The sequence below is a fragment of the Perca fluviatilis genome, chromosome 21 (assembly GCF_010015445.1).
Source record: "Perca fluviatilis chromosome 21, GENO_Pfluv_1.0, whole genome shotgun sequence".
NCBI lineage: Eukaryota > Metazoa > Chordata > Actinopteri > Perciformes > Percidae > Perca > Perca fluviatilis.
In genome coordinates, this window is record NC_053132.1 from 2,596,677 (window position 1) to 2,624,603 (window position 27,927).

The following is a 27,927-nucleotide window of genomic DNA, read 5'->3' on the forward strand; positions in this document are numbered from 1 at the left end:
GGTCAAAAACCTCCTGATGGTCCCTAAAACCCGCCTTAAAACTCGAGGGACACCTGCTCCTTTCAGGCAGTTGCTCCCAAAATTGTGGAAGGCCCTGCCCCTGTCGCTGCGTGTGGCCGATTCGATTGTTTCTTTTAAAAAACAGCTGAAGACACGACTATTCAGACAAGCTTTCGGGTTGACTGAGCTATCATGTTTTTAGGTTTTGTATGATGTTTTTAAATTGTTAAACTTGCATGCAGCAAGATGGACAGATAGAATCACAAAGTGCTTTACATGCAGTAAAGCACTTTGTGATTCTATCTGTGATAGGTGCTATATAAATAAAGTTTACTTACTATATAAATAAAGTTTACTTAACACTTCATTTCCTGCATTCTGGTGAATTTTTATGCACCCATTTCTACCTTTTTCTGAATCAACGTATGCTGCAAATATCTTAATATAAAGAGAAACAGATTACAATCCAAATATAAAAACATAATGGAATATATTGAAGTAAATCTCTCAGGCATTTTGTATTGCTTTCAACTATTTATTCACCTGTAGATTGACTTTTCTAATTATATCTGAGTCAGCACACATGTAGCCTAGGCATCATTTACTCTGTTTTGTGTCTTCGTGTTGATGGCATCAATGTATTGGACTGGTTTGGCTACGATTCCTCTGAAGATTAAACCTTTCACAGGGCTTTCCTCACGTAGAGACAAAGTTACATTCGGGGCTAGACTCAAAACATTCGGGGCTGAAGCCCCGGCAAAATCGGCAGACGCCACTCCTGGTGTAAACCGGGACATTTTAGCGTCCCGACAGGCTTTTGTCGGGACTCGGGACACGAAATTCAAAATTGGGACTGTCACGGTCAAATCAGTACTGTCCCGGTCAAACCGGGACGTCTGGTCACCCTAGGCTGTTAGTCCGGTTAGGAGCAGGATAGCTGTTAGCCTGGCTGTTAGACTGGTTAGGAACAGGCTAGCTGTTAGCCTGGCTGTTAGCCTGGTCAGGAGCAGGCTAGCTGTTAGCCTGGCTAGGAACAGGATAGCTGTTAGCCTGGCTGTTAGCCTGGTCAGGAGCAGGCTAGCTGTTAGCCTGGCCAGGAGCAGGCTAGCTGTTAGCCTGGTCAGGAGCAGGCTAGCTGTTAGCCTGGCCAGGAGCAGGCTAGCTGTTAGCCTGGTCAGGAGCAGGCTAGCTGTTAGCCTGGCTAGGAACAGGCTAGCTGTTAGCCTGGCTGTTAGCCTGGTCAGGAGCAGGCTAGCTGTTAGCCTGGCCAGGAGCAGACTTGCTGCACAGAATAAATCTTCATGGTAATTTAGGTGCTTTTGCTTTCGTGAAACCGATTCAAGGCTTAAGTCATCCAGGATAACTCAGGCTTTATCTGCTATCTAGGTTTCGTGAAATAGCCCTCAGAGGTCTAACTAACAGACTTTGGTTTGCCGTTAACAATGATATCAGGTTGTCTGGTTTTCAGGGCGACTGTGATCGGGCCTCCAAATGCCCGCCTGACTCCCACAAGATGGAGAGACCGAAAATGTGATGATATGAGATGCTTCATCTGCTCTCCGCATGTCATTTCCCACACTAATAGCACCGCTGATTGCTCGAGTGGACATCTTTTCATGCTGGATTGTGAAGAGCCACTTTTGCATAGTGATTGGTTTCTGCACTCAGACTTTACTCGGACGATTTCCTGAGCACAAGCTCCACTTACATTATACAGCGACTCTCGGGCATCTTGCTCTCTGGTGTTCAAAACCAATCTGCCCTTTAGAAGAGAAAAACTCAAGCTGCAGCGGAAAGAGGTCGCCTCACACTGACTACCAACGTATGTTACACCACAAGGTTTCCGTACGCTTAGGGGGAAAAATATCTGTTTATCCCTCCTGTTGTCCTCCGGTCAAATTTCACCCATTTTCAAAAAGTTTCTAAATCAGAAATGTGAGTTTCTTTCAACCAAATTGTCAAAAGAAATAACTTTTCACAAGTAAATGAAATGTTCAGCTCACTACTTTCATTGAATTTGGGTGTTTTAGTCAATTCTATTAGCCTGGTGAGAGCGTCCTGATCTGGCGAGCTCCAGTTTTCTCCTCTCAGATCAGTCTGGCATCTCGAGATAAAGAAAATTTGGAGCCGTTCGCCAAACGACCGACCAATCAGCGTTGGTTTTGAGGCGGGTTTAGGTGTGACACAACGAGAAGTGACTGTTCAGTCTAAACAACGTGGCGGCTTCCACGGATGAGATGAGCATAGCTATCGCAGCAAGTTTTATCCGAATTAGAAAGTATTCCTAAAAAAAAAAAAAACGGCACTGGAGGCTTTTCTCGGAGAAAAAGATGTTTTTGCTCTTCTCCCGATAGTTTCGGCAAGAGTTTGATCTGATTGGTTGATTTGAATCAATCAAAATTTATTTATATAGCACTTTACAAAAACCAGCAGGTATCCAAAGTGCTTAACATCAGAAACACATGTCATACAATAGAAAGAATGAACATAGAAAACAGTAAAATCAGAAAAGGTTACACAGAAACAAAAGAATGAAATTGCCACACCACTGCTCCGTATTAAAGGCCAGACGGAACAGATACGTTTTGAGTTTGCACCTAAAAAGAGCTGCATCTGTGATAGAGTGAATATCAGGGGGTAACTGGTTCCAGAGTCTCGGGGCAGCAACTGCAAAAGCCTGATCACCCCCCCGTTTATACCTTGACCTCGGCACTTCTAAAACTCGCCGATTTGAAGAACGCAATGACCGGTTGTGCTCCCGCAAAGTGATAGACAGATGGTTTATCCAATCAGCTAACCAGGATTTTCACCCCTTCCCAAAAGATCTCCAACGGAAAGATGGATATGCCGCCGGAGTTAGGTTACAATTTTATGGCATTTGAAAAAAAATTGCTGAAAGAACGTCAGAAAAAGCTCAAAAACAAACAAAAAAAAAAAAAAAAACCCGGCAAAAAAAATCAGAAAAAGTGATAAAAAAAACAACTAAAATGTCAAAATGGTCAAATAAGATAACCAAAACACTGAAAAAAAGTCAAAATTTTTACACAGAAAAGATAAGTAGCACAGTCGACAGGAAGACAACAAGAGTTAAGATTTAGAAATATTTCAGACATCAAAAGTAAATGCTGCTCTTTTCATTTAAATGACGTTCAGATTTTTCCCCCGGTGTTTATCGATCGTTTGAGTTTGATTCTTAATTTCTTATCAATTTAAGTTTAAGGATAAAACAAAGCTAAAACAAAAGAGAAGTGTGTGTTAAAAGATTATTCTGAAGAGACCAGAACTCTCTCTTCCTGTTTTACTCAAAACTAAAAGAAACTCACTCTAAGATTATATACTTTATTATTTCACTCTGTCACGACTTTGAGGAAAAAAATTCAAATGGAGAAAGTGTTATTTCTGTCCTTGAGTAAATAAAGGACACACAATCCTTCACTTTATGCAAAAAAGACGTGGAAAGAAAAATGGGACGACATGATTAATAACGAGTGTCTTTAAGTGCGTGTCTGTCCATGTGTGCTCACTCTGCGGCCCGCCGAGGCACACACACAAAAAAAAAAAAAACACAACACACACACACACACACACACACACACACACACACACACACACACACACACACACACACACACACACACACACACACACACACACACACACACACACCTTGTTCTGCTGCCCTCCAGTGGCCAAAATATATCAATGAATGCAGCTTTAACATTGAACAAAACACAAGTTTAGTTAGAGTTAAGAGGAAATCGTTTTTAATTTTAGATCTCTTTTATTTATTTATGTTCTTCCATTTATGTATGTGATGTTTTTTTTTTTTAAATGTTTTCACTGAACGTAGAGCTCTCCAACTGACAATAGCTGGCTATCTATCTATCTATCTATCTATCTATCTATCTATCTATCTATCTATCTATCTATCTCATTTATCTGTGTATTTTACTGGAATATATCACTTTTCACTGACTATTCTGCGCATGGTGCAGCAGTAATAACCTCTTCCTGAACGTTAACACCAAAAGAAGTGGTTATTGATTTCCGGAGAGGTCCCACCCAGAAACCCCCGCTGACCATCACCCGTGCTGCTGTGGAGAGAGGGAGCAGCACCCAATTCCTGGGGGTGCACATCAGTGAGGACCTCTCCTGTACAACAAACACCGCATCACTGGCCAGGAAGTCTCAGGGGCGCCTCTACTTCCTCCGCAAACTGGAGAGAGCGAGAAATATAAATATATACTGATCTGATTACAGCTAAGACAACGTTGGTAGTATTGACGGCAGAATAGGCTCCAGAATATTTCCTTCTGGATCGACAGGTGAAATATTTGAAAATCGATCATTTATAATTTTTTTCATATTACATTTATATCTCCATTTATGTCAAAACCTCGAGACTTTCAAACATCAACATGTCATTTATTAAATGTATTTGTGTCAAAATGACATATCATATAGACATCTTTTCCTGTTCTATGTTGTCTGGAAACGCTTCCAACACGCTGGCGTGTCGCGTGAAAAATAGGCGTCGGTCCTATTTCTAGCATGCACTCGAGCCGTGCCTGAGACGTGTGTGTCACCAGGCAGTGTGCACGCTCTAACCTGTTAACATGGGAGCCCAAATAAAAACGGACACGCCACGCAGCCAGTGGGCAGGAGGCCTAAGACCCTGCAGCGCATTGTGAAGGCTGCTGGGCGGATCATTGGTGTCCCACTCCCCTCACTCCTGGACATCTACCAAACCCACCTCACCCGCAAAGCAAGCAGCATTGTGGGTTACCTCAGCCCTCACACAGCCTTTTCAGCCTCCTACCATCTGGGAGAAGGTGCCGGAGCCTCAGAGCCTGTTGCACCAGACTGGCAAACAGCTTCATGTTGGTTTTAAACTGTATGTAGTATTCCGTTAAGGGATGATGAAACCAGCCTTCTCTATGACAATAAAACCCAACAATCTTCAACCCAGCGGCCTGTCCCCCTTCTCGCCACACTACACCCCTTGTGCATATACTTTACACAGAGTGAGCAGCAGCATTTGTAAGAAACACGGCCGCTGTAATGAAACAGCGAGAGAAAGCGTGGCAGACGATTGCGGACTGACTGATTGTGTAAGAAGCCTAAAAATATACATTATGTGACCACGACTCTGAACTCAAAAGAAAAGACACACACAAACCTTCATAATTTTAACATTGAAGGAGTAAGGCTACTAATCATTTGCACGCATTAACAGTTGCATATTTTGCACTAAAAGTGGGCAGAATGGTTTCAGTTAAGAGCAGTGGTTCGTATATTTTAGACTATTTAAGAACCTCAGGAAGAATAGCACCTGCAATGCAGGAGCTAATGAGGATCCTAAATAAACAAACAAAAACTATCATTTAGTCTGTTCACTTCCTCCTATATTTGGACAGAAAATAAAGACGCTGAAGAAATTGGACTCTAAAAAAATCTAGAAACTATGAAGATAATTAAGTGAGGAACTCAATGCATAGCCTACTGAAACAACGCAGAGAACCGCAGCAGTAACGAGGGGCATGGGCATAATTTACAGGGGGGTTACACCCCCCCCCCCACCAATAATCAAAACTGTCCAGTTCAACCCCTCCCAAAAACCTACTATCATTTCCTTTACATAAATAGAGACATTTGCACCATAACTTGATGCAGAAAAGGCAAAAATGTTGCAGAAAGATTCACCACAATGCAGACAATGAAGGGTTTGGTGTTCAAAATGTCAATTTGGCTCAAAAGCAGAGATCTCAACCCCCCCAATGTTGAACCCAAAGCTACGCCCTTGGTGAGAGGTATCCCCAGGTGGCAGACTCACAGAGTGAGTGGGGTATAATTGTATGAAGAAAAACTTATTTACAGTCTGCATGTGGCGTCTCCATGCATTCCTTGTGAGACTGGCTGTGACTAACTGTGTGGAGAACTACTGGAGCTGTTATCTTGGGTTACTCACCAGGTAACAAACAGCAAGGATGTGTACATGTCTCATCAATAAACACAATGCAAGAGAGTACACAAGCGCTACATATATAGAGCATCTAATTAGGTTGATTGATTGCACCTGAAGGGGGCGGTTCCTTCCCATGCAGGTGCGTTTAATTTAACCACCCTGCTTCAGGTATAGTCAGGTGGTCTCTGTTTGGGGACTTTTAAAAGGGCTTGACCAATCAGCATTGAGTAATGGTCTTTTCTTGTTCAGGTTTGTTTATTAATTTCAAAACAGCAATACAAAAGCAGTTGAAAAATATATGTATAAAAATAAGTTTCCTTTTTTGCTGACATACACAAAATAAAATAAACAAATCAAAGCAAACCAAAACACAACAACCCCCTTACAGTCAGTAATGAGGATTAAATACAAAAATACATACATACAGCATCCAAATTCAGCAAAACATTACAATAGGTAGTCACCCTAACAAAATAGGACATATTGCCAGGACTAGGCCAATCTAGTCGTAGTCAGAAATATGTGAGAAACTAATATTCTCAAAATATAGAAAGAATGGGCCCAATACCTTCCAACATTTTTGAGAAGAACTCCTTGTAGAAAGTCTAATTTGTTCTAATTGAAGGAATAAAGGACATCCGCCAACCAACGTGCATTACAGGTGGGGGGGGGGGGTTCTTAATTTCAATTTAGTTAAAATTAGTCTTTTCACTAATAAGAAGGCAAAGGCAAAAACATATTTATTAGATTTTGATAGGGAAGGTACAAAAGGAGGAGACACCATCTTTAAATACAGACCAACGCTAAAGGGTAACGTGATGACAAATTTATTTATTTTTTGAGCAGTGCCAGAATAGTTTTTTTATTGGAAAATTGATCTCCAATGTTAAAATATCAAATAAACACATCTGACCTGTAATAAAAACCTGATTCATAGGTTATAATAAATGTTCAATGGAGTTCAGTTCAGGGTGATGCTGTCAGCTTTCAGGCATTTTATTATTGCATTTTATATTACTATTACTATTATTACTATTATTACTATTATTATTATTATTATCATCATCATCATCATCATCATCATCATCATCATCATCATCATCATCATTCTATACAAAATCAATTTACAATATAATTTTTTATTGTAATTTATGATTGTTTTTTCACCGTTAGTAGCAGGCATCTGTGCGTCTCCAAAAAAATGTTTGGTGTAAATTTTCCACACATGACTAAATATGAAAACACATATCCAAATGGAGAATACAGTGCATGCAGATGTGGTTTACAGTATGTAACTTCAGTAACTAACTGATGTGATTTTACAGTTGCTTTATGGCGCCATCTTGTGGTATCATTTGATATTACATCTGCATTACATACTCTGCACTGTACCCTGAAGTAAGAGATGTTGGTTGGGCACATCTTAGTTTAATTTAGGAGTGTATTTGGTAGTTTTAGTTTGAGTTAGTTCTTAGAGTGTGTTTTAAAAATAATTGAAAGTAAACCAACTGGCTTGGGCTGGCTAGGACTTGGCTTCAAGATCGTTTTTTTCAGGTTCGAGTTGGCTTCTAGTTAGTGTTGGCTTTGGTATTTACAGGTTTTGATCGAGTTGGCTTTAGGTTGGTTTAGACTTGGCTCTGTGTTGGCTTTGAGTTGTCAGATGCTGGGCAGTTGTTATGCAACTGGGCAGTTGGTATGCGACTGGGCAGTTGCTGAGTTATAGTTTTGAATTATATGTGCCGAGTAGATCTCCCCTCCTGAGTAGCTCTCCCTTGCTCACTCAGTCCCTGAGGTCTTCACTGGACGAACGTCCCACAGTTTAAAGGACATTCCTGAAAGAGATGTACCAAATTAGTATACCTATACCAAAATACATTATTGGGATGAAAAGAGATGAATGAAAACATAAAATTTGAATAGGTGGACTGACTGACATTTACATCCATACAGCTGCTAAGCTGCTAACACCAATACAAAGTGTTTCTATAGATAAAGACAATTGAAAAATATGTCTGTTGTATGCCAAGGACAAGCTGATCAGATCCTAATGTACAATAGTTTGATGAATGGCGGACATTCTTTCAATACTCACATTTCTGGTGTTTCCAGCCATCGATCCTGTAGAGATGAACACAATCCCAAAAGTTATGGATGCCGTTTAAAATATTTGTTTGTTCTTTGAATTAACCAACTTCAGAGTCCTGACACAAGCCAACTGATCTGATGCGTCATATTTTCTCACTTATTTCTGAACTTGCATTAGAGGAAATAACTAGTCAGTGTGGATCAAGAAAAAAACTAGTTTTCACTGTACTGTAAAATCACACATCTGTTCAAAAATTGCAACTGACTGTAAAATGTTTCTTGCTTTTGCTTTGTCAGATGGCATTTTATTGTTTGTGGAAGAATAAAAAAAAAAAGTAGAAACTGCATTCAATGGTTTAAATCACTCATGTGTTGTGCTAGAAGGTAGAACTGTAGGGAAACTCCAATGTGAGGAACACATTAACCTCCCTGTGTTTATTACAATGCTGCTGAACCAGTATGGACTGAGTCTGACCCCCTACTGACCTCAGAGTCTCCAGTCTACAGCTTGGACTCTCCACAAGATTAGAGAGCAGCTTCACGTCTGAATCCTGAAGCTTGTTGTCACTCAGGTCCAGCTCTCTCAGATGGGAGGGGTTGGCCTTCAGAGCTGAGGCCAGATTATCACAACTGATCTCTGACAATGTGCATTTCCATAATCTGAATAAAGAAGAACAATGATGTAACTCATAAGATTGATAAGAATTTAAAAGTTTTAAAAAGATGGAGACTCCAAACACCTGAACCCAACAGGACGCAAGTTAAAAACTAAAATAACAAAAAAGCTGCTATTAATATTAATGAAAATGAGCTGCTACTTTAATAAATATGTAGTGACTTCAGCTCTTAAACTCTGCCAGCTCCATGTGTGGCTCCATTTATACTAACTCATGTTGTTCAGCCAAACAGAAATTAAAAACTCAGTTCTTCAATCTGAATAAAGAAAGTATGACATAGATAAATATCTATTTATAGTCCAATCTGATGAGCAGATTGACTTTGCCATTATGTATCATCATCGAGTAGACTTTCATTTTAAAACCAATATTAGTTCAGAGGATCTTCTGTATACAGTTGAGACCATTTACCAACAATTATAAACATATAAACACTGATATTTACTTTACCAAGTAACAGTGGACAGTTTCTACAGTTTCTTTAACAAACAACGCTTTTGTGAAACATGAAAATATGAACAAAAGGACATGTAGATGTAAGTAATATTTATACATACACTAGGTTCAAATTATAATAAAACATAAGATCTATAACAGTAACAGAGTCACTGAACTTACTTCAGAGTCTCCAGTCTACAGTTTGAACTCTCCAGAAAATAACACAGATGCTTCACTCCTGAATCCTTCAGCTCGTTGTTACTGAGGTCCAGCTCTCTGAGATGGGAGGGGTTGGAGTTCAAAGCTGTGACCAGAGAAGCACAGCTGATCTCTGACAATATGCAGCTCCCCAATCTGAATAAAGAGTAAAGTAATAAACTTTAGAAGACAATGTTCTGCTTTAAATGATTCAATGTTTTATAGAGCTGATTCAGAGCTGAAGGTTTAGAATGTAGAAGTTTAGTAGATGGACACTTCCAGTGGCAGCTTGTCAATAGAAGGCGCTCGGGCGCCGCCCCCATCAAAATTTCAGAAATATAAATGTATATAAAAATAAAATAAAAAATGAAAAATAAAATAAAATAGTTTACTAGTAAGAGCCTCTGCATTTAATAAAAACTGGCTTTAATCCGTTAACTATTTTCTATGTTTCAATAGGTTTCCTCCGGTTTCTTGGCTGCAGGGACGCCGGCCAAATGGCTGTGTATGTGAGTCCTTAAACTTTTGGCCAGGATGTGACCTGAAGCTGGTCTCTAATTGGTTTCTTAAAGATTCTCCTCCGGACGCACCTCGCTGCGTCCCTGGCGAATCAGAATTGGAGACGTTATTTTATCCAATCTGATTGGTTCTCAACACCTGTCATTCAACTCTTCCCCCGGCCGCTACTGGAGAGAGAACACAATAGTAGCGCCAGCAGGTAGCTCTTGTGTTGTTGAAATGGTCTAACCACTTTGATTAAAGTAGAAAACTAGCAACAATAAACAAGGAGAGATTCTTGAAAGTGTGAAAGAGAAGTTATACAACGTCGTGGATTTTCTCGTTGTTTCCCTACTCCATTCTCTGAGGAGCCAGAATGGCCATTTTACCTGCTAAGGGTGGTGGTAGGAACTTCAGTGCACTCAAACTAACCCTGAAACTGGGTTGAACAAACAAAGACTGATTTAGTATTCCCCTGGTTATCTCTATGAAATGAGAGATCTCAGTTTTTGGTTAATTTGGTTTTATATATTAAATTTTCTTTGTTGGGTTTTTGATATTTAAGTTGTGGTTTGAGTACATTTACTGGATCATTTAGTTTAGCCATGCTAGACTTCTGGTAAAAGATTATTTTGATTAGATTATAGATTTCTTTTTTTTGATTAAGATTATCTCAAGTTGAAAGTAGTACTGGTTGTGGGTGCAATTTGTTTCATGCCCAATGTACGAGTTAAATGAAGACAGGAAAAAAAATAACACTACAGTAAAACAAAGTTACTCTTGTTTAACTGTGACTTACTATGTTTGTAACTTGAATCTTGTATTGTCTTGCTCTTTTTAAATACATAGTTGTTCAAATAAAGTTGTGCTGGTTGTTTTGCCCAGTTTCAAAGTACTGCTTTGTATTTACCGGGCAAACTTAAAAAGAGATGTCATTAAAGTGATTGGAGTATTACTCCAATCACTTTAATGACATCTCTTTTTAAGTTTTGGTCCTTTGCACCATGACCTCGAGCCAAAAAGAACCTCCAGAAGCTTTGTTCAGCTGGGTCAAACACAAGTTAGCGTTATGGGTTGAATAGCTTGGTGCAGGCACTAATGGAACCAACTGTGTATCTCGCCATCACTTTAATATTAATGACAACGAGCTGCTACTTTAATAAAGACATAGTGACTTCACCTCTTAAACTCTACCAGCTCCATCAGGGGATCCATCTATACGAACTCATGTTGTTCAGCCAAACACAAATAAAAACCTACAGAAACTGATTTAAGATCAGCGTCAAGTCAGTTTCCAAACATACAGTAAATGTAATATATAAAATAAGTATATAATTGAGGAAATATAAACAAAACCTATTATATTTGTTCATCATCAGTCCCTCTTTGGTCAGTATCATATATCTTCATAAACATGTTGGAAAATAAAAATACTATATATATTTTTTATTGTCTAACAGTTGAAACAGATTATTTATTCATTAGGGCCTCTGCGCTGACAGTGGTGAAAGCCCTATTGAAGCTGAAGGAATTCTTCTTATCCTGGGTATATGAATCGCCTTTTTCAGGGGCTTAATGTACTCAAAAACCCATGAAAATTTGCAGTCGCATCAAGCCTGGTTAAAATTTACGTATTTTAATGGTTTTGGGAATAGGCGCACAAAAATGGATTTTCAAATTAGGTGAATGTGAGCCTCCCCTTAGAGTAGGTAAGGTCAGCCGAGCCCCCCCCCCAAAATCCTGAGCGCCTGCCCTAACCCACACATGCCTCTGCAGTAAATGCCATCTTTTGTGTTTGATGAACAACTGATAAAATGTACTGTAAATATTTTTTAATATTGTATTTGAAGACATTTTATTTCCACAACTTTTAAAAAAATGCATTCATAAACGATTCTTTGCAACAGCAAATCATTTCCAACTTCATGGAGACCTAATTGAGGCTGCTTTTAAAATCATTCATCACAATGTAAATAGGCCTATTCACAAGTCAACAAAACATGCGTAACATATGTCATGATGCGGGGGGTCTGGGGGTCTACCCCCGAAATATTTTGAGCATTAAACACTTAATTTGCTGCATACTGGTGAATTTGTATGCACCTATGCTGGAAATATCTTTATGTAAAGGGAAACAGATTACAATCCAAATATAAAACATAATGGAATATATTGCAGTAAGGCTCTCAGGCGTTCTGTATTGCATTCATCTATTTATTCTCCTGTAGATCTGCTTTTCTAATTATATCTGAGTCAGCACACATGTAGCTTAGGCATAATTTACTCTTACCTTCTCTTTTGCATCTTTGTTGAGGAAGTAACCTCAATTCTACATTATTCATTTTCATTTATTGATAAACCCCTGGACTATAATATTTCAAATGTTTGAGCAAGATTTCTGTGTCCAAAACTTTGTGCACATTCAATCAATACAGTAGATCTCACAACTTCTGACAGACACAGAGCCCTGTTTCAGTCTCTGGTCTCTGAATGAGACACAGTTTAGGGAAGTGGCTGTACGCTGCTCTACATCGGAGGTGGAAAACCGAAACTACGGAAATACGACACATCTGCCGCAGCATGTCGACAGCAGACCGTGTCCTTTATAAACCTGAAGCTGAACAGCTTTTTACAGCAACGTCAGTAAGTAAGCAACGTCCGGTTTTATATTTGTCAGTCAATTTTTCAAAATACATTCGGGGATACACTCAGAACATTGGGCTGAAGCCCCGGCAAAGTCAGCTGACGCTAACACAAGTAGGTGGAGGTGCTGTCATTGGCTAGCACCTCCTTGAAGACCACACACTGCGGTGCAGCGTCGGACCCCGACCAGGTGAAACCTGACTTTAACTCAGGATCATATTTCCTACGTTTGTTGCTGGTTAATGCTGACTTCTGTTGACTTGGGATAAGGAAACACTACATTTTAAAGCATTTTAAACAAGCACGCACATGTATGGGGCGGCTGTGGCTCAGTGGTAGAGCGGTCGCCTGCCAATTGGGAGGTTGGTGGTTTGATCCCTGTCCCTGCAGTCCCATGCCAAATGGTCCTTAGGCAAGATACTGAACCCCGAGTTGCCCCCGATGCTGTGCATCGGAGTGTAAATGTGTGTGAGTTTTTATCTGATGAGCAGGTGGCACCTTGTACGGCAGCCTCGACCACAGCGTGTAAATGTGTGTGAATGGTGTACTATGTAAAAGCGCTTTGAGTAGTCGTTAAGATTCCAAGCGCTATATAATAACAGTCCATTTACAATTAATGTTATGAATAGAGCTGGATACAGAGTTATTTTTTCTTGGCGTTTCCCCCTCCCCTTTGGCTCTTTGACGCCCCCAGGGCCTCACCTACTGAAAAACTCTGCCCTAAACCTAACATGAAACCTGCAATTTTGAATTGAAAGTTGTTTTTTGGCCATTTCCACATGTCATACTTTAAAGAACTCCTCCTAGAGATTTCATCTGATCAACTTCACATTTGGTCTGTACCAGCTTAACTCCGGATTTCCACTGAATGCAGAAGGTCTGCGGATCAGCTCCGCGCATCAATACCCACCAGGTCTGGATTTGTTGCGGCACGGCTGCAGCTGTGACTGACAGCTAAAGTCACGAGGACCCAACGAGATCTCACAAATTCATGTAGAATAGAACCAGAAAACCAACAACAGTTTGTTTCCATCCAGAGGAGTAGAGGGGAAACAGCTCTGTGCTGTTTTCAAGGTGTAGTGCAGGGAAATATGATCAGCCGTGAGCACGCTGGATTTTATTTTGATAATTAAACAGAGGTTTTATTTTGTTTCTGTGCTCGACTTCCTGTCCCGCACTAGCTGCCATGTCCTGAATTGCTGCGGCGCTCTCCGGCGTCCGGCAACAACATCTGCGTATCAGCTCCGGATGGCTGCAGACCGCCGAAGCTGTGCCGGAGTCGGAACGCAGCCATTATGCAGTCAGTGGAAATACACACATTATACACACAATACAAATAAATACACACACTGACTTTAATGGAAACCTAATGACTCTGCCACTGCTCTGGAGCGGATCCGCAGCCGTTACGCAGTCTGTGGATATTGGGGGTAAGACGTTAAAGATGAAAACTTATTAAAAGAGTTTTAATAGGGCAAAAAAATGCTAAAAGTTATAGAGGACCAACTTCCTGTAGGGGGCCATCGAAACAGGAAGTGGGTGTAACTTGAGCGATTGACCATTTGGCTCGAAACTTTTCAGGATTCCGGCCAAAATTGACTCAAATTTATAGCGCCCCCTAGTAGCAACAGGAAGTAGGCCTAAAAGTCAAGGTGCTATACTTTAACAAACTCCTCCTCAAGATTTTATCAGATAGACTTCAATTTCGGTCTGTGTCATCTAAAGACCTTAACGATGAAAAGTTATTAAAAGCAACATTTTACGTCCAACGGTGTGGGCGTGGCGTGGTGGCCATTTTGAGCATTTATCGATGAACGAAGAAGTTGTTGTGACTTTACTGTACATTGTCCAATTTGGCCGAAATTTCTGAAGAGTGACAATGGTCCAGGCCGCAGGACATTTATAGGCAAAATTGACTTTTGTGTAATACCGACCCCCCGCTGGCAACAGGAAATCAGCTTTATATGACAAACATCATCTGATTTACATAAACTTAAAATGTGTGGTCTACATGTGATACTGAGCCGCCCCCTATACCACGCCCCCCTTTCATAATATTTGAACCATTTACGGTAGAGTCTTGTGTGAGGTATCATTGAACTCAGCAGACAGTTTCTTTTTGATTGGTGATGGTTTGACCCCCTATGATGTAGCCACGCCCCCTTTTATAACTTATGACCTGTTTGATGTAGACCCTTGTGTGAGGTGTCATTGAACTCAGCAGAGAGTTCCTTATTCATTGGTGATGGTTTTGCCCGCCCCCCTGTTATTAAGCCACGCGCCCTTTCATAACTGGTGACCCGTTTAAGGTAAAGTGTTATGTGAAGTATCAATGAACGCAGCAGAGACTTCCTTTTTTATTGGTCATGGTATGACCCGCCCTCTATGCTTTGGCCATGCCCCCTTTCACAGCTAATTAACTGTATGTCGTAGAGTCTTGTGTGAGGTATCATTGAACTCAGCGGGGAGTTCCCTTTTCATTGCTGATGATTTGCAGTGTCTGAGTGCCACGCAAATGCACGGTTGCAAGTGAGCGGCGTCCGCCAGTAACCCTGATGCGCACAGAGGCTTGATGGACCGACCAACGCTGCTTGCAGCTTTAATTGTATTTATGGTTTTTATGATCATTCATTCATTTCTTAAAATAAAAACATGATGGGGAATATAAGTCCACTGTTTAAGGTTTAGGTTCAGAGTAATATTTATTAATATATGTTATATTTAAATCTGTAGATCAACATCGCTCTGCTACACTCATTAACCTAAACCACTGGAGGGGAAAACAAGATTTTAGCAGTCTGGATCAGTATAATATCAGCCTAATATCTGCAGTTTAGTGTCACCACAACTTTCACATCATAGTAAATACAGCACATTAGTAAAACATGGTGTCTGACCTCAGAATCTCCAGTTTACAGTGAGGATTCTCCAGAAAATCACACAGCAGCTTCACTCCTGAATCCTTCAGCACATTGTGACTCAGATCCAGCTCTCTCAGATGGGAGGGGTTGGACTTCAGCGCCGAGACCACAGAAGCACAGCCGACCTCTGACAAACTGCAGTCCCTCAGTCTGAATAAAGAATAAATAATGTAGATAAGAATCCATTTCTAATCCAATCAGATGTGTTGAGGTTTTAAATGTGTAGCTCAACATTACTATGTCCTAAACAATAACCTTTTCTAAATTTAGTACTGACTGTCATGGTGTTATTTTGGATCATCATATCAGCAATGATTTGAAGATACAAATCACTTTACAATCAAAGCTCAAACTGTCTGCAGCCTGTTTTTTATAAGCGGTCATCAAATCTTCAACAACATATTTCATATCGCTCACTCACTCTACAGCTTCATCAGTACTGACATGTTCACTGAATGATGGACCACAATGGAGTCTGTCAATGTATGAACCCAGCATGTGAAACCTCATAAGGATTTGAAACTGACCTCAGAGTCTCCAGTCTACAGTTTGGACTTTCCAATCCAGCAGACAGACACTTCACTCCTGACTCCTCCACGAAGATGCAATCGTCACCCATGTCCAGCTCTATCAGATGAGAGGGGTTGGACTTCAGAGCTGAGGCCAAAACTTCACAGTGAGTCTTTGAAGGTCTAAGGCCAGTAAGTCTGTCATGACACACAAATTACAAAATCTGTTACTATAAAAGAACACACTTCAATGATAAAACAGTTTGATGAACATTTGCTCTTCACATCAGTGGTTCAGCTGATCTTCTCTCACTGTGTTTGACATTAATCTCTCTCTTCTTAGTTTTTCCTTTAATCTCACAGATAAATTGAGAGAGTAATAGTTACATTTAGGTTTCCATAATATCCACAGTCTTTCAGTGTGATCTGATCATATGTGTGACTCCACAAAGTGGCCTGAATCAAAGCAGGATTTCATCTTGATTAGAAATCATCTTTACAGCTCAGTGAACAGTTTCAGTTGAAACAATGAGCTCTCTTTACTGGCTACCTGCTGCTGTCAGGTTCATGTCTATAAGTGGAAATTTCAGTTTCCAAATGGAGCAGAAATTAAACAAATCGCTTGACAATATTAGAGATAAAATAATAATACATATGTAATCATTACTATAATGAAATGCGTTGATGTGCATGACATATTTTCAGACTTTTCTTCATCTGAAAAATTTACTCAGCTCACAAACACAATTGCACACACACTAAAGTTACATTATTTTCAATATAATATCATTAGAAAGATGTTTATCAATATAAAAATATAATCAGACCTCTGCTATTGGTGGTAAGTGATACAGATCTTTAGGCAATCTCTTACATTTTCAACTACTGTTAAAATAAGTCAGGTATTACCTGTATGTAGGGCTGGGCGATAGAGAGTAAATCAGATATCACAATATTCTTGACCAAATACCTCGATATCGATATTGCGGCAATATTCCATGGTTGACAATTGGTGCTTTAACAAAAATATCATCACACTTAGATTTTAAATAAATAATAATTGGTAATGTAGATATAATGGAAGGAAGCAGCATATGAAGCTGGGGAAACATGTCTCTGACTCACAGACCATCAGCATCGGATCCCCTCAGGGCTGTGTTCTTTCTCCTCTGCTCTTCTCCCTGTACACCAACAGTTGCAATTCAGGTCACCAGTCTGTCAAGCTTCTGAAGTTTGTGGACGACACCTCCCTCATCGGACTCATCTCTGATGGTGACGAGTCCGCCTACAGGTCGGAGGCTGACCACCTGGTGACCTGGTGCAACCAAAACAACCTAGAGCTCAACCCTCTAAGACAATGATGCTGCACTTCTACACAGCGATCATTGAGTCCATCCTCACATCCTCCATCACCATCTGGTACGCTGCAGCCACTGCCAAGGACAAGGGCAGACTGCAGCGTGGACCAAAACCACACGCCACATCTAAAACAACATCTAGTCTCATATCACAATATCGATATAATATTGATTTATTGCCCAGCCCTACTTGTATGTCTGATTAACGATGAAGTTAACTTGCTGAAAGTACTCATGTGATAATAACTTTACTACTCTGATAACTGATAAAATGCTGCTGAGAAAATTTCAACCTCCGAAGTGTGTTTGTTTCAGGTTTACATGTTGAATAGAATTAGAAGAATAAGCTGTAATATGTAAGTTATTATAAATAATTAAAATAACTGAGTTCATTTACTTCATAGCTAGAAACACAACCAACTGAAACATCAACATATTTTGCTCTCACAGCATTTGAAACAGCTAAAGATCATCTGTGACAAAACAAAGAAGTGACATATCTTGCAATAAATAAGTGAAAGACAATTTAAAAATAATGATAATTTTAAAGTTTGTATTTGAGGAACTAAACTACAAATCGACATGGTTTTTATAAAGTTAATGTCGTCTGGACTTACCGAGCCTTTCTGCAGTTCCTAACAGCTGGAATCAGTCTCTGTCGTGCCCATGTCATTGTGTTGTACTTCTCCAGGTCCAACTCATCCAGAACCTCCTCTGACATCTGCAGTGTGTATGCCAGAGCTGAGCAGTGGATCTCAGAGAGTTGCTTCTTTGATCGGTTCTCTGATTTCAGGAACTCTTGGATCTCCTGATGGACCGAGCGGTCGTCCATCTCTATCAGACAGTGGAAGATGTTGATAATTCGGTCAGGAGATATCCCATCTTTGTCCATCTTCTTCAGGTTGTTGATGGCTCTCTGGATGATTTCTGGACTGTTGTCTGTCTGACCCAGCAGGCCTTCTAAGAGTCTCTGGTTGGACTCCAGAGGGAGGCCATGAAGGAAGCGGACAAACAGGTCCAGGTGGCCATTTTTACTTTTGAGGGATTTATTCATGGCTGTCTTCAGGAAGACATCCAGGGATGGGTAATGGTCATTGTCCCAATCAACAACATCCTCTTCATCATCATCATCATCCATGAAGTCCTTGAGTACCTGTGTGTTCCTGTTGGTGTAACAGTGGAACAGGTAGACTGCAGCCAGAAACTCCTGAACGCTCAGATGAACGAAGCAGTAGACTGTTTTCTGGAAGATCACACTCTCTCTTTTGAAGATCTCTGAACAAACTCCTGAGTACAGCGAGGCCTCTGTGACATCCAGACCACAGCGCTCCAGGTCTTCTTGGTAGAACATGATGTTTCCTTTCTGCAGCTCTTCAAACGCCAGCCTCCCCAGCTTCAGAAGAACTTCCCTGTCAGCCTCCGTCAGCTCCTGTGGACTCGTCTCATGTCCCTCAGCATACTTGAGCTTCTTCCTCTTTGTCTGAACCAGCAGGAAGTGTGAGTACATGTCAGTCAGGGTCTTGGGCAGCTCTCCTCTCTGGTCTGTAGTCAACATGTGGTTCAGAACTGTAGCAGTGATCCAGCAGAAGACTGGGATCAGACACATGATGTGGAGGCTCCTGGATGTCTTGATGTGGGAGATGATTCTGCTGGACAGCTCTTCATCACTGACTCTCTTCCTGAAGTACTCCTCCTTCTGGTCGTCAGTGAAGCCTTGTACTTCTGTCACCCTGTCAACACACGCAGGAGGGATCTGATTGGCTGCTGCAGGTCGGGAAGTTATCCAGACGAGAGCTGAGGGAAGCAGCTTCCCCTGGATGAGGTTTGTCAACAGCACGTTGACTGATGACTTCTGTGTGACATCAGAAACAGCCTTATTGTTTTTGAAATCCAGGTAAAGTCTGCTTTCATCCAGGCCGTCAAAGATGAAGAGAACTTTAGTGCGAGTGAGCTGCTCTGCTGTGAGCTTCTGTAAAGATGGATGAAAAACACGGAGCAGCTCCAGAAGACTGTACTGCTCATCTTTGATCAAGTTCAGCTCCCTGAAGGAAAGAGGAATCACCAGACTGATATCTTGGTTCTCCAAACCCTCGGCCCAGTCCAGACAGAACTTCTGAACTGAGAAGGTTTTTCCAACGCCAGCGACGCCGCACATCAAAACAACTCTGATGTGTTTCTGTTCATCAGGTAAGGCTTTAAAGATGTCATGGCACTTGATTGGATTGGCGAGAAAGATCTTATTCTTGGAAGCTGTCTTGAGCTGCATCACCTCATGTTGGGTATTAACTTCTTCACTCTGTCCCTTTGCGATGTAGATCTCAGTGTAGATCTTGTTGAGGAGGGTTTTACTTCCTGTTTTTCCTATTTCACAAGTTCCTTCAATTACATGTTTAAAACTCGTCTTCTGACTGATCTTATGTCCAAGTACAACATCCTGCAGAACAGGAACTGCCAACAGCGACAGCACTATATGAGAGTTAAAAAAAACTAAAAAAACAAACAACAAAAAAAAAAAAAAATTTTAAAAAACACAAAAATAAAAAAAAAAAAAAAAAAAAAAAAAAAAAAAAAAAAGTACAGAGTCAGATGAATAGGTGACCAAAAAAAAAAAAAAAATAAAAAAAAAAAAAAAAAAAAAAAAAAAAAAAAAAAAAAAAATTCTTACTTGTTTTGGATCTTTTTCCACATTGGGGACAGGAGGAGTCTGAGGTGATGCACTGTCTACAGAAACCGTGTCCACAGCTGGTAGAGACTGGATCCTTCAGGACGTCCTGACACAAAGCACAGCAGGACGGCTGTTCCTCCACAGAATCATGAGTTCTTTTCTTCTCTCTGTGGAGATTAAATATTTATAACACATTACATTACATTACAGGTGACAAACCCACTAGGGCTGTCCTTAACAATTATTTTTGTCATTGATTGATGAGGGACCCCCCCCTTATTAATCAATCAATTTGCGGAGAGAACGGGTGACAGCCTGGGATGAGCAAAGTCTGGTTAGCCATATCCCAGTGTCCGCTGTCTTCCCGGCGAAGACAGCTCGGCTCTGTTCAGTTCTGCCGCTGCTCAAGCAAACACTGTTTGTTGTGTGTATCATAGCAACAGTATCACGTTTGTGTACGTAGAACGTATGTGGTACCAATGGCCCTCATTTATCATTCTTGCGTAGAAACGGGCGTATATGTTGGCGTAAGATTATGCTTACACTCCTCTCACCGCCTGATTTATGAAGCTGTGCGTACCTTTGAAATCCAGGTGTATGCAATACCTGCCCTTGAGAAATGCCGCGGCTGAAAACGATCGTCATTAGAATAACACGCCCCAATATATTCTGGGTTTTGAGGCCTCGCCCCTACAATTCACGACATGGCGAGACGTAATCTGACTGAGATGCAGCACTTTTCAGAGGTGGAGATTGAAACCCTGATATCTCCGGTTCATTTGCATCAAAGTGTGTACTATTTGGCAGCCTGAAAACTGGTATTAAAGGCTGTAGAAAGAATGCGGGATGGAAGGAGATCACTGATGTGGTCAACAGTGTTGCCGTGGAAAATCGGACTCCAGCTGAAGTTTAGCCTATTTAATTTATACATCGACACATTTTTCTATAGTCCTAATAGTAATATACAGGTATACACTTTTGATAAATGAGGGCCATTGTGAGGCGACACCACAGTCGGTCGTCGTTGCTACTAGTCCCCTGCCATCGGCTTGGTGTGTCAGGGTATTTACGAGCGCTGCCAACTTCCTCTATTCTGACGCATGTTAAGCAAATCAACGCATTTTTGAAATCAATGACGTTGATTATGTTGACGAATCGTCCTGGTGTCGGTGACTCTCGATCATTATTGAAGCAAAACGATGCAGTGTGGCTCTAAATATTGAGTTGTCTACTTAGTGGTTAGATAGAAGAGATTAAACTGTATTCCACTGTTTTATTACTGTACTTTACATCACTCACTCATGTAATTATAAAAGAATAGGGTAGATTATCAGACAACATTTAAAACTAGGGATACACCGAATTCAGCTTCGGATTTGGCCGAAAATTTGGCTTTTTGGCTATTTCTGCCTTCGAATTATATTTCCAGTGAAACCTACACTTGCACTATGCGATTTACGCTGGTCGACGTAATTACGCTGCTGTTGATTATGGGAAGGTGTTTACGTAGGTGGAGCGTTCAATGCAGTAGGCTGTGAGGAAGTGGACATGGATCTGGTGAGCAGAAAAAGTTGTTGTTTGTCAGTACTTTCAATCAAAAGAAGGCAATTCAAATTCAGCTACATGTTCAATTTGCAATGCCAATTTGTCTCATGGTGGCTAGGACCCTAAACTATACACAACATGGCCGCTGTTAAAACATCTGGTATCAAACATCGGAAAGAATAGAAGTTGTGCACGAAGGAATCTACAGACAGCAGCCAGAATGCAGCAAATTCAGGTATGGCAAAGGAAGAACAGTCACAGCTAAAAACTGGTGTTAACCAGACGACCATTACCAGCTACTTTATGGAATTATCAGACCTGCCAACCTTGAAAAACGTTTCTGAGTAGCAACTTCTGGTTCTGGTCCAAAATTGGCCTACTATACCATTCCTATAATTCTTTTTCGTGATGGTTTGTACAGCCTAGGCTACACTGAAAAAGTCACAAACACGAACAATATACAGGGTATCCCTAGGATCCTCCAACTTAAAGTCAAGGCTTTTTAAGACCTTTTTTTAAGACCATTTCAAATGAAATTCAATGTCAACTTTGAACTCATTCCGACAGAAGTATGAGGGGAAAATGTCAAATCTGTATAAATTTTAAACCCTAGAAAATAATTATGTACAATTAGGCTACTTGAATTAAATAAAAAAAATTATTTAGATTATCAGTCATATTTAATACAATTTATTTGATCATAACATAATCCAATAAAATAAGATATATTACACTACATAATGAGCACTTTTACTTTTGGTACTTTAAGTATATTTTGATAATACTTTTGTACTATTACCTAGGCAAGATGTTGAATGCAACTGACAAGTAATTTGTAACACTAAAACAATGTTTTTTCTACTTTTACTGTAATAGATGATGTGAGTAAGTCTTCCACCTGTATCTCACCAACAACAGTCGTGCATGAATACCTGCAGCAGTGTTTAACGCTGAAAACACACAGCTCAGTTCAGCGTTTACTTGCAGCTGTGATACAGTAACAGCGAACCTTTAACGTTACCTGCTGGTCACATCGTCTCTAAAATTTTCTTTGGGATGAATAAAGTATCTATCTATCTATCTATCTATCTATCTATCTATCTATCTATCTATCTATCTACCTACCTACCTACCTACCTACCTACCTACCTACCTACCTACCTACAGTGCCTTGCGAAAGTATTCGGCCCCCTTGAACTTTTCGACCTTTTGCCACATTTCAGGCCTCAAACATAAAGATATAAAACTGTAATTTTTTGTGAAGAATCAACAACAAGTGGGACACAATCATGAAGTGGAACGAAATTTATTGGATATTTCAAACCTTTTAAACAAATAAAAAACTGAAATATTGGGCGTGCAAAATTATTCAGCCCCTTAAGTTAATACTTTGTAGCGCCACCTTTTGCTGCGATTACAGCTGTAAGTCGCTTGGGGTATGTCTCTATCAGTTTTGCACATCGAGAGACTGACATTTTTGCCCATTCCTCCTTGCAAAACAGCTCGAGCTCAGTGAGGTTGGATGGAGAGCGTTTGTGAACAGCAGTTTTCAGTTCTTTCCACAGATTCTCGATTGGATTCAGGTCTGGACTTTGACTTGGCCATTCTAACACCTGGATATGTTTATTTGTGAACCATTCCATTGTAGATTTTGCTTTATGTTTTGGATCATTGTCTTGTTGGAAGACAAATCTCCGTCCCAGTCTCAGGTCTTTTGCAGACTCCATCAGGTTTTCTTCCAGAATGGTCCCGTATTTGGCTCCATCCATCTTCCCATCAATTTTAACCATCTTCCCTGTCCCTGCTGAAGAAAAGCAGGCCCAAACCATGATGCTGCCACCACCATGTTTGACAGTGGGGATGGTGTGTTCAGGGTGATGAGCTGTGTTGCTTTTACGCCAAACATAACGTTTTGCATTGTTGCCAAAAGTTCGATTTTGGTTTCATCTGACCACAGCACCTTCTTCCACATGTTTGGTGTGTCTCCCAGGTGGCTTTTGGCAAACTTTGAACGACACTTTTTATGGATATCTTTAAGAAATGGCTTTCTTCTTGCCACTCTTCCATAAAGGCCAGATTTGTGCAGTATACGACTGATTGTTGTCCTATGGACAGAGTCTCCCACCTCAGCTGTAGATCTCTGCAGTTCATCCAGAGTGTTCATGGGCCTCTTGGCTGCATCTCTGATCAGTCTTCTCATTGTATGAGCTGAAAGTTTAGAGGGACGGCCGGGTCTTCATAGATTTGTAGTGGTCTGATACTCCTTCCATTTCAATATTATCGCTTGCACAGTGCTCCTTGGGATGTGTAAAGCTTGGGAAATCTCTTTTGTATCCAAATCCGGCTTTAAACTTCTCCACAACAGTATCTCGGACCTGCCTGGTGTGTCTCCTTGTTCTTCATGACGCCCTCTGCGCTTTTACACGGACCTCTGAGACTATCACAGAGCAGGTGCATTTATACGGAGACTTGATTACACACAGCTGGATTCTATTTATCATTATTAGTCATTTAGGTCAACATTGGATCATTCAGAGATCCTCACTGAACTTCTGGAGAGAGTTTGCTGCACTGAAAGTAAAGGGGCTGAATAATTTTGCACGCCCACTTTTTCAGTTTTTTATTTGTTAAAAAAGTTTGAAATAGCCAATGAATTTCGTTCCACTTCATAATTGGGACCCACTTGTTGTTGATTCTTCACAAAAAATTACAGTTTTATATCTTTATGTTTGAGGCCTGAAATGTGGCAAAAGGTCGAAACGTTCAAGGGGGCCGAATACTTTCGCAAGGCACTGTACCTACCTACCTACCTACCTACCTACCTACCTACCTACCTACCTACCTACCTAACTACCTACCTACCTACCTACCTAAACATTCCACTCACAGTGAAGTCCTGCACGGATCAACAGATGTTAGAGTCCGGCGGCTGCTCGCTCTGTTTGTTATAAGACGCACACCGAGCAGATTGATGCGCTCACAGATCCAGTCATTGCAGATGTTACCGCTCGGTGTTTGGCTAGCTAATAAGTCGTTAGCCTGATAGCTTCAGCTTTGTCTGAAGGCGCCGAGTGGCCAGCCAGGCTCCGACTGACACCGACACATTCCGCACATCCTCCGCTCAGTTTAACCGCTAACCCCCTCAGTACCGGTCAGAGAGGCCGGGCTCCGGTCAGTTTTTAAATTAGCCTACATTAGTAACAGTTAATTTTGTTACGGTATGTACTTAATCCTAGGAAAGGCAAAAAATATATAAGACCTTTGTAACGAAATCCAAGAATGAAGACTGCTACTTCACGTCAACCGTCAACGAGTGAACTCAAAGCAGCCACCCGATTTTCGCATATATAGTTTAAAGTGACAAATCGTATCACTGTATTTTTATGTCAAAATGCTTAACTACTATGCAAAATGAGTACAGGTTGGCAGGTCTGAATTATAAATCTAAAAGGCTACTATTTTGGATATTGATTGGATCTTGAGATGGGGTAAACATAGGCCTATGGTAATTTTCAAAATAGTTTTTCCCACTTGTCTTCCTGGCATAATGTTGCCTATTCTTATTTCTTTTACAGTTAAAATAAAATTAAATTAAAAATACACTGCTGTGGACATTGTTTACTTCATTAATGTGTTTACTGTGTTAATGGACTGAGGATGGGAGGAGGATTTGGCAGAATCTTAACCAGTGGATTCGGTATTTGGCTGAACCCCAAAAATCTGGATTGGGTGCATCCCTATTTAAAACTTAATCATCTTCAGGTCAGTTTACAGTAGTAACAGTCTCTTACTTTGTGTGTGAGGCCCCAGGTTCATTACTGAAGTTTATATCTCTGTCAATGGACCGCTCACTCTTCATAGACAGATAGCTGGGTGTTGGAGACGCTGCTCTCTGTCTGTGGAAACAACAAATCTCATTAAAACTTTTAAAAAACAGAGGTAACATTAATAACAGGTCATATGCTCATGATTTGATAATAAAAAAAATGTTTGTGTTTATAACTTACAATTTAACTTTCTACATAACAGTTTATTTCAGGATTTTCAGTCAGGATTTAGAATGCATAATTGCACAGAGACGGAAAAAATTACAAATGACCTTCCAACTGCTTCAGACGAAGGACTTGTCTCTGTACTTGTCTTATTAGATCTTAGTGCTGCATTCAACAATATTGACCTTCACATGTTGTTACAGAGACTGGAACATTTAGTTGGCATTAAAAGAACTGCACTAAGCTGGTTTAAGTCCATTCTATCAGATCAATCTCAGTTTTTTTAATGTTAACAATGAATCCTCCAGGCATGCTAAAGTTACACAAGGCTCAGTGCTTGGACCAATTCTTTTCACCGTGTATATGCTTCCTCTGGGAAATATTTTTAGGAAACGCTCAAATAACTTTCACTGTTAAATTCTGTTATGATTTAACACTACAAATACAACTGAATTGAATATAGCTACTCTGGATGTCATGCATTTGTATTTTATTCACAAAAGGACAACCACATTAATTAACATTTCTGTAAATGTGCCAGCTGGCTAAATTTCAACTGTAATCCTTTGGCAAGATGTTTTGAGACCAGAGCAACAGGAAGCAAGACATCCGTACAGTTTTAATGTACAGAGTGATGTCAAAAGACACCATTGCCCTGGCCTCCAGCACCACTGTGAGGAATCTCAGAAATATCTTTGATCAGGATATATCTTTTAACACCCACAAAACACAAACTTCAAGAACTGAAGTTCTTTTTTTTGGGCCGTGAAATATAACAAATATATAACTTATTTGACACTAAATAAAATTGTCCTCTACTGTGTTTCTTTATTGTACTCTACTGTGCTCTTGTAATTATAAAAAAAGTATACCTTATGAGTTAACATTTAAAACTAAATCATCTTAAGTTTACAGTAGTAACAGTCTCTTACTTTGTGTCTGAGGGTCCAGGTTCATTACTGAAGTTTATAGGTCTGTCATTGGACCTATCTGTGTCATTCTTCACAGACTGACAGCTGGGTGCTGGGGACTTTGATCTGTCCTCCTGTTCTTGTAATTGACTCATCTTCAAGTCTGAGAGTTGCCTAGTAACGCAGGACAAAACCAACACACACACACACACACACACACACACACACACACACACACACACACACACACACACACACACACACACACACACACAGTGTTATTCAGGCCACGTCCACACGTACCAAAACAATCCCCCATCTTCCCTGGCATCGTTTCAAGAATATTATGGCGCTTTTCCATTACACGGTACCTGCTCAACTCACCTCGACTCTACTCGCCTTTTTTGGATTTCCATTACGAAAAAAAGTCCCTGGTACCTGCTAACAGATACTTTTTTTAGTACCTCCTCAGTCGAGGTTCCAAGCGAGCTGAGGCGAGCCGAGAATGTGACGTGAAACCCTGCAGGCTGCCGATTGGTCGGAAAGAATCGTCACTGATCACTGCATTGCGGCATTAGCGTCCAAACAGATCCATTTGTAAATGACTCACACGTGATGTTGTTTCTGCTACATGCTACATTCACCAAAAACGGAGAAGAAGAGGCGGAGCATACGCATAAAGCTTGCGTGCTGTGTACAAAGACAGCAGAAGAAGAAACCAAACACAAGCTAACTAGTTATATGCCACAGTGCCGTGTCGTTGTGGGCATTAGGACGTATGCATGTTTATGTAGGTGTTATTCTTGTTAGACGTCGTTGCGGGGTAAGAAGTCAAAGGATGTCCATGCGTTCATGATTTTACTGAGTGAAAACGTCACCATTCACGACACTTCCTCTGGGAATCAGAGGTGGGAAACTCCGTGCAGCGGTGGAGACTTTTAGCGTCAATAACGACGACAATGGCACCTGACCAAACGTCCGTATTTTACGAGATGGGAGTGGGAATGTGTTGGAATGCCTCAAAGCTTCTTCATCTTTTTATTTTGGTGCTGTCACTGGTCATCTTCGAGCTTGGAAATGAGAATAAAAAAACGAATAATAACAGGCTACATTGTTTTACAGATATGCTTACGGTGTGTAGTGAAGTCTTTCTAGTTTTTGTCCAGTCATGTTTGTTCTGTATGATCATTAATTGTAGAAAGATGTTTAGAATTAGACATAGCTTATAGAGATTTGTGCATATGGTTGTAAAACATATTCTCACATTATGAATAAGAGTTTGAAATTAAGCCTAGTCCTACGGTAAATTTCCCGAGGAACATTAATTCCCTCTGCTCACTTTTATGGCAAAGTAGGCTAAATAATAATACATTTATATAGTGCTTTACATGGTAGGCTAAAAGACACTTTACAGTAAAACCAGCACATAAAAACATATACAGCAATAAAACCAACACATAAAACAAGCATATTAAAGCAATTAAAACAGAATGTACAACTTTGTAAAAATGTGGAGTGACTA

General features: G+C 40.4%; 1 protein-coding gene across 10 annotated transcripts in view; it reads right to left on the reverse strand.

Moving 5' to 3' along the window:
* Positions 1 to 6,201: 6,201 nt before the first annotated feature.
* Positions 6,202 to 27,927, reverse strand: part of LOC120550713 (protein NLRC3-like) — a 32,373-nt gene continuing 10,647 nt past the window's right edge. For 8 of the 10 annotated variants that reach the window (XM_039787452.1, XM_039787448.1, XM_039787450.1 and 5 more), the window contains 10 exons: positions 26,427 to 26,579; positions 25,294 to 25,398; positions 19,958 to 20,124; positions 17,910 to 19,758; positions 15,953 to 16,132; positions 15,402 to 15,575; positions 9,346 to 9,519; positions 8,537 to 8,710; positions 8,058 to 8,083; positions 6,202 to 7,797 (listed from right to left, as the gene is read on the reverse strand). In XM_039787452.1, the coding sequence (XP_039643386.1) occupies positions 7,796 to 7,797; positions 8,058 to 8,083; positions 8,537 to 8,710; positions 9,346 to 9,519; positions 15,402 to 15,575; positions 15,953 to 16,132; positions 17,910 to 19,758; positions 19,958 to 20,124; positions 25,294 to 25,398; positions 26,427 to 26,560 (2,985 nt within the window). In that variant the 5' untranslated portion in view covers positions 26,561 to 26,579 and the 3' untranslated portion in view covers positions 6,202 to 7,795. The other 2 variants (XM_039787457.1, XM_039787456.1) reach the window with 2 other exon arrangements.